We start from the raw sequence: 12864 nt of genomic DNA, 5'->3' as shown, positions 1-12864 counted from the left end.
GCACAGAGCTGATGGGCTCAAGCTCACGAACCATGAGATCATGACCTGAGCTGGAATTAAGAGTTGGATGCTTAACTGTCTGAGCCACCCGGGCACCCCTAAACATTAGCATTTTAAAGGATGTAAGAGGTCCTATAGTAAGATACCTGTCAAAGTTTGACAAACTCAGATTTTCTATGCCAGTTTATGGAATATTATTTTATTATTTTTTTATATTTATTTTAAATTGTAAAAACATTTTCTAAAGTTAAATACAATCACAGCTCAGCATGTCATTCTGATATTAATATCTCCTAATATAGAAAGTACAATTTAATAATTTTTGACATGTGAAATTTTCTGGTCATATTTTAGGTCCATAAGTAGCAGTGTTTTCATTCTTTTAATTTTTGTCTCCTTTTCTCCATGCTTCCTCCCACTCTTGATTCGCTATCTTGGTTCTATTTTACCCACTGATATGCCATTTCTTGGCCCTGCCCCCACTTTACGTGTTTTATGTCTTACAAATAACATTCCTTTTCTCAGAGATCGATGCTACAAGGAATTTTCTCCCTAAATCAGACAGCATTTCTGATCATTTGTTCCTGGATATGGATACTTAAAAGTTTGTCTCTGAAAAAAAAAAAAATGTTCTGTGGACAAATTTGTTTGGAAAAACAAATTTCCACCCCTTTCCCAATGGAGATTTACAAAACTATAAATAAGAGCTAACATTTTTAAATATTATCTGATAAACAGTTTGTTACATGTTTTATATTTAATATAATTCAGTTATTGACATTCAATACTTTGGGGGGAAATAATGCTAAAGATAAACAGATAGTCTGTCTCTACTACATTCTTAACCCTCACATTATGCACATAGTAGCAGTCTGAGATACTTTCAGTAACAGCTTTAGTTAAATCCTATCCCTTTGAAGTCATCAAATAACTTTGGTTTACTAAGAAATACCTAGTGACATCTCACACAGTTTCTAAAGTATGTACTCTACTGAATTCTCTGTTAAGGAATTTGGCTATATTTAAATTTCAGCCAACCAGGCATGTGACGTGACTTCTCTGTGGAGTGTTCTGCTGCTTTTCAGTGAGCTGCGGGTCCACAGAGGCTCTCGTGATCAATTGAGTGGTTCTGAACAGGGCTAGAGTGAAGTCACAAGACTTATTCAGACTTCAGCAAATCCTAAAAGCTGGACACCATTCTAATGAGTATTTCTACTCCTGCTAAGTCTTTATTGTTTTTCCCTGAGAGGCTCATGATTTTAAAAGATAGGAAAGGAGATAAAAAAAAGAAAGTGGGAGGGAAAGAGATAAGTAATTCACCAGCTGAAACTTATTTCTAACTGCAAGTCAGAAAAGACAGCTTCATGACCTTGGGTTTTGTTCTTTAATCTGTACAACAAGTGCTCTCAATTTAGGGTCAGTGCACATTTAGAAGCTCCAGGAAAGCCTGAAATAGTATTCAAATTTTTGGTCAAGATGTTCATGTGTATTTCCTTCCATGAATGTTTCTATCTTTCTCATTCTCAGAGGGTTTCAGAAGTGATGAAAGATTAAGAGGCACTAAGTTGGGGCCTCCTCAGTGCACTTCAGATTCATAGGTGCAGATCTATGCATTGATAAACTAATAATCATTTAAAATTACCAGATGGCCAAGCTGAACACAATTAAAGAGCTTTGCAAGAAAGAACAAAATTGTGCCTTGTGCCTTCTTACTTCTTTAAAAAGAATGCTCCTTAATTGGCATTGGGATTATGATACAGTAATAAAGTTTTATTTTACAGTAATAAAGTAATATATGTAAATTATGTTCTATCATAATCTAAAAAAAATCCACGTAACGCATCTTTTGTGTAGATACAGATTTATTTCCCATGTGTAAGAATTCTGATCTGTGGTAGGTATAACTTCATACCCACAGTACTTACGTATGCACTCAGGCTGAATTCCACTCCATGTGAGGTCGGGAAGGCAAGTACGTGTTGTAGACCCTTGAAGAAGGTGTCCTTTTTTGCAATGAAATTGCACAACACTTCCTACCTATAGCAGATTTCAGAGAAAAAAAAAAAAAAAACAAACATACCAATGCACCTTCAAATATGGCAACACATAGAAAAAACCTTGGATGAGAAAATGCTTTCAAAAGAAATTCTGCATGGTGAAAGCTGGAAGAAAAAGATATTTAAAACTGATTTAAAATAAAATTGGGGAAAAATCAAAACCAAGGATAAATTTACATCTTTTTGTGTACATATCATTGTCAAATATTTAAGTATCCAATGCTTGTATAGGTGCCAAACATGTTGCCATGGTTGTTTAAAGAAAATATATAAGATATTAAAAGCCAATAAGCTACATGTGACTACAAGACAGACAGTTAAATAAAGATAAAAAAAATGGATGAAGTTAGGGAAATAAAGATAACTAACAGTGTAAGAGGCAAATGAATATGGAAGACAGTAAATACAATATGAGATTAGATGCAAATGTGTTTACTGAAGGTTGGGATTGTAAAAAATACACACTGGAAGACAAGCAAAGTTTGCACTAAGTTTTAAGGATGTGAAATTTAGATAAAAACATAGAACACGGCTTTCAAAGTGTGGTTCCCAGACCAGTAACCTCAGTGTCACTAGAAATACAAATTCGGGGACCTTACTTACTCCACACCCACTGAATCAGAAACTCTGAGTAGGGGACCAACAAGCCGCGTTGTAACAAGTCCTCCATGTGATTTTAATGAACAATAACGTTTGAGAACAACTGATATAGAAGTAGAAAAGATAAGAACATGATGAGAAAATGCAGAAAGGTTAAAATAGACATCATATAGTTCAGGAAAAAAGAAAGTACGTTTGGTTGATTGGCATGGATACTTCACACGGTGAGCTGAGAAGTTGAGGGGAGGTAAAGCGGGAAGCCGTGAGATCCAGAAAAACAAAAACAAAAAAAAAAAAGGAAAAAGAAAACAGACCCCAGAAATGTGTATGTGGTTTTAACTCTGGATCTGATCTTGCTTGAATAAGCTATATTTCCTCTTTGAGACTTAATCTATAAATAAAGATGGTAATATTATTTGTCTTGAGATTTGTTTTAAGAATTAAATGAAATAGGGCATATAATCTACTCCATACACGGATGGCACATGGGTTTTAAATATATCCTAGCTTTAATTATTAAGTCAAAGACATAAGTAAGAATCCATTTCTGAAGAGTCTCCAATGGTAGGCCATGGCATTTAAAGTCTTTTTTTAATGAAAACATAAAGTTGCTAGAGCTCTCAGAGCAAGAAAAATTTGTGTTGAAAATACCATCTTTGGAAAATTAACTTAGCCACTGCATAAAGAAACTACTCAGCAAAAAGAATGACAAGCAGCGATTTAATCACGAGGCCAGCCCTACTGGATTAGATTTGAATGGCTAAAAGCTGAACATGTGGGAGTAGACCTGGGAAGGACGTGGTTAGCTCTAACTACATTACAGGAAAAAAATCATCAAGATTTATTAAATGATTACAGCTGGAAGACAAGGGGAGGGATATTCAGTGTTTGCCACTTCAGCCTTCCCCAGCAAACCGGAGTCTGAGAGTGATCAGCCATCCTCGTAGCACTTTTCACAAACACCTTGTTTCCTTCCTTCCCACTTAGTTCCTACTTGCACTTGCTAAAATAACATGAGGCTGAGCTTAAGGTGACATAATTTGATCCAAGATCCCATTTGGACCTCGAGACCAGCTAAATGCTACCATTTCTCATATTCTCACTATAACCCAGAATGATGCCATACAAGAAACATTCCATTCCAATGGTTGCTCTCTGATAGCAACACTTATTCTTTCAGTTATCTTACATTTTCTCTTCCAAGACATCCTCACGATAGCCTTGAGATCTCTTACCCCCCTCAAGGACCCATTTTGTCCAGGGCCACTACACTGTTCAGCTCCAGGGAGTATTGTGCACCCTGAATTCAACATAAATGAAGTCCTTCAAATTGTGCTCCAGGACATGCAGTTCACATACTCTGAAGCTGTGCAAGATGGTGCTGCATGGACTAGTCAATTTCTGTTTTGTCATTGTTGTTTGTTTATTTTTCAGAGAGAGAGGGAGAGAGAGAGAACAGGGAGGGGCAGGACGAAGGGGGTGCGGGGGGGGCAGAGGATCCAAAGTAGGCTGTGTCCTGCCAGCAGAGAGCCCAATGCCAGACTCCAGCTCACAAACAGTAAAATCATGACCTGAGCCAAAGTTGGATGCTTAACTGACTCAGCTACCCAGGCGCCCTTGGAGTAGTCCATTTCTTTTTTTTTTTTTTTTTTTTTAAAGTTTATTCATTTTTGAGAGACAGAGCATGAGTGGGGAAGGGGCAAAGAGAGAGGGAGACACAGAATCTGAAGCAGGCTCCAGGCTCTGAGATGTCAGCACAGAGCCTGATGGGGGCTCGAACGCACGAACTGCGAGATCATGACCTGAGCCGAAGTCAGATGCTCAATCGCCAGTCCATTTCTTATATGGACTCGTTTATGTGACTCAAGAGGTAGATTTTGCAATTCTGTTCTTCAGTCAAACTGGTTTTACGCAACCCATCACCTCCACCACTCTAGCAATCCTACTTTTAGGCTCGAACTCAGTTAATGTTGCCACCTTCCACTCATGAATCTCCCCTCATTCAATTTACCACCAAATACTGATAATTTTACTTCCTAAATCTTTCACAAACTGCCCCCTTCTGTCTTTCTCCACTTTTATATCCTGTTTTAGTCCTCCGTATCTTTTCTACAGGTTTGGTTCTCAGATTGTAGCAGATATCATAATTAGGAGGACTTTCCAGAACACAGATAGCTGAGCCTCCCTGGAGAGTTTCTGACTGGGTAGATGTGGGGGAGGCCCAGAATCTGTATTTCCCACAATTTCCTAATTAATACTGCCGCCGCTTGGTCAGGGGCCACACTTTGAGAACTACTGTCATAATTATAATTACAATAATCATAACTACAATTGTGATAATTATATAACTTGTTTACATTTCTCCAATCTTGACCACAATTAAATTTATTTTCCACACTAAAGTCAGAGTAATCAACATGAAAGTGTGACCTTCGCATTCTCCTTCTTAAAATCTTTACTGCTTATCACCCATAGGTTAAGTTACATTGTATTAGCTTGTCAAATAATTAAGCCTCCATATCCTGACCACAGCCAATCCCTCTGGTTTCTTCATTGACCACTTACTTTTACTCAAATTGTACTCTTATAACAACAAATTTTTATTGTTCCCTTAATGCATGCATATTTTCATGCTGTTTACCCTGCATGAAATGTCTTTCCCAACTTTCTTTTCCTAGCTCTTATCCTAAAAGATTTATCTGAGACAACATTTTTAGAAAGGCTTCCCTGTAGCAACAGAGTAGGAGAACTTTTTTTATGTCCTTCCTTAGCAACTTTCAAAGTTACCAATGTTATCATCTATCCTATAAAGTCACCCACACACTAGAAGTTAGCTTCTCTAGGTTAGGGACTGTGTTACTCCCTCGTGCGCACCAAGAGCTCTTGAAAATGGTAAATCAACTGAAGGAATGGGGACTAATAATTTAATTTTACAAAATCAGTTGATTACCTAACTTAAGATTTAACATATTGGGGCACCTGGGTGGCTCGGTCGTTAAGCCTCCAACTTCGACTCAGGTCATGATCTCGTGGTTCCTGAGTTCGAGCCCCTTGTCGGCTCTGTGCTGACAGCTCAGAGCCTGGAGCCTGCTTCAGATTCTGTCTCCCTCTCTCTCTGCTCTTCCGCTGTTCACACTCTGCCTGTCTCTCTCTCTCTCAAAAATAAATAAAGGTTAAAAAATAAATTAAAAATAAATTAAAACTAAAAAGATTTAACATGTCTATAGTTTCTTTACATACAGGGATATCCCTTCTACACTTTACATAGCATGAAGCTAAATCACTGTTTATTCTTTGAGGAGTACATTTAGGCTGCTTCATTAAGACTTGATGATCATAAGATATAAGAAACATGTGGGATTACAAAGCCTTTTTTTTTTTTTTTACTTGTAAGACTTTTCCCCTTATTTCTGTAAACTTTTCTGAAGTCATCATAAATACTGCTTTAGATATTAACCAGATACCAGAGATGTAAAGTTTATTTAAAGACTTTCTATATGTCACTAATACACGTAATAACTAGTTTTGTCAAATTCACAAATACTTATACCAAATATCTAATATAACTAGAATTAAAGAAATTTTCTAATTAATTTTTTATTCAGAATTTATTATAGTTAAATAAATTACCAGAATTTTCTCCAAATAACAGTGCATTAATAGACACTTTTTAGTTATTAGCCCACTTAATAGTATATTTTATATAGCTCTCCATGCTTTTCCAACTAGTGATGTTATATCCTTCTGATTCTAATTTAACTTCTAATGTGAATAATATAATTTTGCTACCTTTGGGAAAAATAATTTTACATTATCCAATTCAAAAAATTCTTGAAAAAAAATTTAGGCACAATTTTCTCACCAATATTTTCTAATAAAAAGTGCTCTGGATAACCAATTATATGCAATGTAAAAACATGGAATATTATTTTTATATCAGGAATTAAAAATTATCCATTTATATTTTAATTGCAGCCAATGTTTAAATAAAAATGAAGTTGGACGCAAATCGTATGTTTAGTACAAAAGCATTATAAAATATTAAGACATGTCTACTTGGTAAATATAATTTATCTTCTTTAATTCCTTATTTCTTTTATATGTTATATCTTAGTTTCTAAACTGTGAAGTTTAGATAGTTAATCAAGGCATAATAGAAATTTTGTATAAATTTAGAACACTCTAAGATCTTTCTCTTCCATGATATTTCATAGCAAATGACTCTTGCTTTCCTAGAACTTCCATCACTGTATTTATTTGTGTCTGATTTTTAACATCACATATTAAAGATATCTATTTGATATATATTTATATAACACACATATATATGGCTTTACAATTTATAGGCTTCCTCTGTAATATATCTTAACAACCATTTTATATTTATATTTTTTACTCTGTGCTTATGTTAAACATTGTATCCAAGAAAAAGTGAAGTAGCTTCTAGTAAAAGACACATAGATTTTGATTAATAAAATTGAAGTAAAAGGAAAGGACCATAAAAATGAAGGGATGAAAACATATGCATAAGATAAGATCCAAGGAGTTTTCATTGAGCATCAATTTTGGCCCTGAGCTTCCTGGTTTAAAAAGTTTTTGAATTTTAGATTATACTATAAGTTTGTATTAAAAAATTATAAGTTTTTAATTTTAAAAATTGGATTTGGGGGCACCTGGGTGGCTCAGTAGGTTGAGCATCTGACTCTTGATTTTGGCTCAGGTCATGATCCCATCCCAGGGTTGTGGGATTGAGACCCATGTTGGGCTCCATGCTGAGTGTGGAGCCTGCTTGGGATTCTCTCTCTTCCCCTGACCCTCTCTTCCACTTGTGCCCTCTCTCTCTCTCTCTCTCTCTCTCTCTCAAATAAAATAAATAAGTAAAATGAATTTGATTTTATGAGATTTGTGTTTGAAAATGCATGGCATCAAAGTCATCATTTCAAAGTAATAAAACACTATAACGTTTGCCCCATTCAATGTACTTAAGAACTAATTTCGATTATAAACTGGAAATCATACATCATCACCATGGTCATTTTGGTAGGGCTAAATATCTTAGTGTTCAATATCTTGGGCTTAAATATCCAAGAGTCAGTTTATAAACATTTCACATTTATAATAACTTTAATGTTACAAGTCTTAACTACTAATGATGTGTCTTCCAAAACCTGTATCTCAATTTAAAGAGTAATATGGCAGTTAGTGAAATATGTGTGTTTGGAATTTACTCCATAATTAATCTAGATGTTGTATCAATCACTTTGACAGCTACTCCCTTCACTACCAATCTATTTTTAGCCAAAAATTATTCCAACTATATTTTAGATATAGGAGAAACTATGTTGGGTACCTTTTTCAACACTGGAGTATTTGTCATCTCTGGCAACAGGTAATATATCCTTATATGTTAATAATTATGGCTGTGTCCAAAAAACTAATATATAAATCTATATAGAAAAAGAGTAAATAAACACACCGAAGAAAAAAAATCAAGAAAATGATTTGAGAGCCTGTGTAATTCATCACTTTCCCCTTTCTCTTATTCCTCTCAGAAGTGAGCTTTCTAACAGCTGTAATTTTACTTAAGTCACTGCTGACCTGATCAAATCATGTGTAGATACAAAAGTTGAGACATCCTGATTCTTTCTCTAGAAATCTGGAACTGAGATTGAGACACAATCATTTTCTGTATGTGGCTGAAATATAATTAGAAAAATGTACCCTTGGCTATAAGGTCAATTTGCAGACAGAAAATCAAAGTAAGCAAACACAGAGTAGTGGAAAACACTGAGTCCTGGTGCCCAGTTCCTAGATTCTGGGCTTGATGGGTCTCGCCTGGATCCCTTTTCTTGGAGTCTTTGGGGGTGCCTTGGGGTCCCTTTCTTAGGGTCTACCTGCACATAGCTTATAATGCTTTTAGTCTTAAGCTAGTTCAAAATAGCTTCTGTTAACTTGCAAGCAAGAGTTTTCTCAACCAATAAAGATGGCTTTTCCAGGATTCTATTTAGAACCTACCAATATTTTAATATTAGTGAGAATTATATAAACTTTTAACATTTCCATTGGTTCTATACAGATTTAGTAAATATATTTAAATATGTATAGACACACACACACACACACACACACACACACACACACACACACACACCAGTCACATGCATGTAAGAAAGTTGATGTCCCTAATTTAACATACTCAGTACATCATTTATAATTTTTATAAAGATTAATGTAATTATGTAGAGAGTTTATCATTTTTAAAATCTAGTCTATTCATATTTATCTAAGTAGAATATGATGATCAAATGAATGTTTATTAGCTAAATAATATGAACTCAGGGTTAGGTTAACTTTGGAATAATATTTTTCAATGGTTATAATAGAATGCTTACAATACAGAGTTAATGATTCTATTCATTTCATTAGACTAATATACTAAACTCATTCTTACTCATTTCCATTCTCATTATTTCAAAGGGTATCTATTAGAAAGGACTCCTACTCTTCAAAAAATCACCTGATTTAGTACACAGACATTAACATCAAAATTCTGTATTCTCTCAGGATATTTTCATTGACTTGCTCTGTGATCAAAGCCAAATCAAATTCCTTTCCAGTGTCTTCATCTATATGATGAGGACTAATGCTCTTTAACTAGTTGTCCATTTTCCAGGATTTATTTAGATCAATTGATAAAACCTTTTATAAAGATATGAATCTAAAGTTTTCTAAAAATACCACATAATAGAGACTGGGACATTTTTTATTACACTTTTATATTATGTAGACAGGCCTGAGGCAAACCAGAAGAATTGGAAATGCTATCAAATCAATGTTCATACTGTGCCTGGACTGTCGATAAATGGAAACTATTTTTAGCAACAAAAATATGGCAACTTTGATGAGTACTTCCTTTAGAAATGGATGTTTTTCAGGTTCCCACTGAGCTTCACACAAAATAGTACAATTTAGAAAACCCTGAAACACAAGGCAATTGGGTAATATGTATATTGGCTATTTCCTTGTGGAGTCACTATGCACTTTGGCTCCTGTTAGGCCCCTGTAATGAAAAACCTGCTGAATCTCTACATAAAATCTAAACTGGAAAAAGAAAATAAGAAAGTCAGCCACACAAGACTGGGCATGCTAAAGAATTGCACTGTAACAAACCAACTATGTGGCTAAATATAGGTTAAATTATTTTCTCAGACATTTCCCATAGCAGTGAAAACACTTAAAAATAGTTAGGTATTATATGCATATTATAAGAGAAACATGTTTTAGTCTAATTGCTTTATTAAATAACCACATTTTTATATATTCGTTCCTTAACATCTTCTATCTTTACTTTTCCTCACTCCTCTACATCATCCTTTAGAATTTACTCATTTACCCCCTCACTTATTCTCATTTACCCCTTTCTTATGTACTACTGTCGATTTTTCTTATGCTCACAGCTATCTTCAATGTTTCTTTTATTTTATCCTCATAATCACTTATACTATTTTCTTAAACCATATTTTTCTTCTCCTAATCTCCTTCTACGTTCATGCTTTTTCTGCCATTTACCTTTTTATGTTTATGAATACAGCTATAAGCATGATGTTTTTCTGTTTGTGCCAATAGGATTATATGTGCATGAATCAAAGAAGCCTTTTGATCTAGTTTTATAGTACATAGATATATTTATTTAAAGTACTCACTTGAAATCCAAATGTATTATTCTGAGACCCGTGCCTTGGGACTCCTGGATTTTCACACGAGGTCCGCGTAGGTTCTAAAATAAAGATTATAAACGTAATATTCCTTTAAAACGTATAATTCTATCTAATCTATATTCCTCTCATACAAAACAATTTTGAGTGATCTGGGGCTCAATGAAAGGACCAGGGGTAATAATAAAGAGTATAAATCTAATAGCATCTCTCCAGGGACAGAAGTCTGCTAATCTTAAAGCAAGAATTCAGGTGCACTGCATTTTACATGAATTTTGCAGTTCTTGAACTCTGAACCCTTCTAACATAAAAGCACTTGACATCCAACTCACTGTGGATGAAAAGTGAAGGAAAAATGAAGGATATGAAAGAAGAGCACATGCATAAAACATTTGTTTAGGGACTTTGCTAAATTATAATCTAGGTAACATAATATTCCCCTCAAGAAGCAAGAGTTTTTCCAGAAACAGGCTTAGTTATTTTCATTTTTCATGGACACCTATAGGAGATTCAGATATAAAAATGGTAGCACTAGTAGTCTCTAAATTGGCTAGTTTGTATGACAGATTATTTGGTTGGTTTACCAAATGTGGCATTTAATTTAAGATTACAGAAATGTGCTTAAAGCCATTTTGAAATCGGTGTACCTTTTTAAAATTTTTGGAGCAAGTTTCGTGTCGTTTGAATAAGATAAATTAGCTGTAAAAATGTATACAAAATTTGTATACAAAAATGCTAGTACTTACTTCTATTAATCTGAGAGGTTTTTTTCTTTCTCATTTTACTGATAAACAAGAAATTATTTTGAGTGTATCTTCAGGAAGTTTTAAATGCTAAATATAACATCATATGTTTTAACTGTGTTCATTTTCAACGCCTTCTAATTGCTTCTGTATTTTACATTTATTTTTCATATGTAGTCACCCCTAGTTTATTCAATGTAACTAGTATCCAATAATTCCAAAATTACTAAGAATAATCAACCTTTAATTAATATTACCTATGCAGTGAGGTGATGAACCACTCCAAGTGCCATCTGCTTGACATATTCTGGTACTCGATCCCACTAATATGAAGGGAGAATTGCAGCTAAAAGAAACCTCTGACTGGTATATGAAACTTTTGCCTTCTCTTTTTCCTTGGGCAGGAATACCAGGGTCACCGCAAAATTTTGCTGGAAATGAAAAGAAAATTATAACAAAGATTTAGGATTCATCAGAGCAACAGTTTAGAAAAATGATGAAAATAACTGGGATATTGAACTATAGTGACAGGTTATTCACGTTAATGTGCCCCACAGAATTTTTTTTAGCTTCTATGTGATATATATTGAATGTATGACTCAGCATGATATGTTTAAAAATAGTCTGATTGAGATGTTTTCCACCTAGGAGACCACCTAAGCAACTATAGATTTTTTTTGTATTTTTGTTGTTGTTTTGTATTGACCAGAATCAAACTACATCGTTGTACAAATCATTTGCAGAGTTGGCGTATACTTCTGAAAAGGCATGTGATTCGCAGATAGTTCTGTTGGAAGGAACCAGTGGTCTAGGCTGTACTCTCCAGATTGTTCTTTCTTTTTATTTGCATATAACAGGTACACTTCTTTGTTCTGCTGTACTCTGTTGAACACTCAGAGCACATATCCCAGTATTTTGTTGTCTTCCTCTTTGAAGCATTGTGGGGGATTTTTGAGTGTCTTTTAAAGAGTAAAGAAGCCCCGTACAGTCCAAATCTATACAAAACCAAGGAATCTCAAAATTCCACAACAACTATTGAAAATACCATTCTGGCAGAGTTTCTAAACAAATAGAATGGATTATTGTGTCCGTCATATAATTCCCAACAACTAAAAGAACTTATTCTAAGTTTTATGTACTTGGACTTATCAGTCAACAAAATAAGATTCCTTCCCTTGTGCAGTTTATGCATTTGTGAGGGAAGCAAACAAAAAAAATAAACATAGTAAGTAAAAAAGATAGTATGTGGGAAGGCAGGGAGTCGTCTGTGGAGAAACAGTGTGGAGGAAGGAGATTTGGACCAAGTAATTTGTGGATGTGATAGATGGTGAGAGATAAGGCGTAGGTTTTAAACAAGGTGACCAGGGTGTCTGTCATTGAAGGAAGATTTGGAGGAAAGGTAGCAGGCAGCCATGCCGATACCCCAAGGGAGAGCATTCCAGCTAGAGGAAACAGTGTTGCCAAAGCCCTATGCTGGAGTATGTCTAGCATGTGAAGGAAGCCTAAGGCCAGTGACACTGGGGCAGAGTGAGCATGCAGATTGGAGGCAAAGATATCACAGGCTTTCAAGTTTTCATTGTAGTAAAAAATACATAACATACATTTTCCATTTTAATGATTTTTAACTGTACTTGATTTTTAAATTTGCAGATGTAGCACTGAAAGCTTATTTCCTATAAGGCAAACAAACGGTAACATCCAAATATTTTTCAGTATAAACACTCCCTTAAAATGGTGCATTATCCAAAC

At 34.7% G+C, this 12864-nt stretch overlaps 1 protein-coding gene across 6 annotated transcripts in view; it reads right to left on the bottom strand.

The window, feature by feature from the left end:
- CSMD3 (CUB and Sushi multiple domains 3) overlaps nt 1–12864 on the bottom strand; it is a 1257965-nt gene that overhangs the window by 27564 nt on the left and 1217537 nt on the right. For all 6 annotated transcript variants that reach the window (XM_086695899.1, XM_086695901.1, XM_086695900.1 and 3 more), the window contains 3 exons: nt 11373–11546; nt 10361–10434; nt 1926–2037 (listed from right to left, as the gene is read on the bottom strand). In XM_086695899.1, coding sequence (XP_086552025.1) covers nt 1926–2037; nt 10361–10434; nt 11373–11546 — 360 coding nt within the window. The remainder of the gene's footprint in view (nt 1–1925; nt 2038–10360; nt 10435–11372; nt 11547–12864) is intronic.

This window comes from Puma concolor, chromosome F2 (genome assembly GCF_028749965.1).
Source record: "Puma concolor isolate L17-30 chromosome F2, mPumCon1.1.hap2, whole genome shotgun sequence".
Taxonomy (NCBI): Eukaryota; Metazoa; Chordata; class Mammalia; order Carnivora; family Felidae; genus Puma; species Puma concolor.
This window is presented reverse-complemented; position numbering and strand designations above follow the sequence as displayed.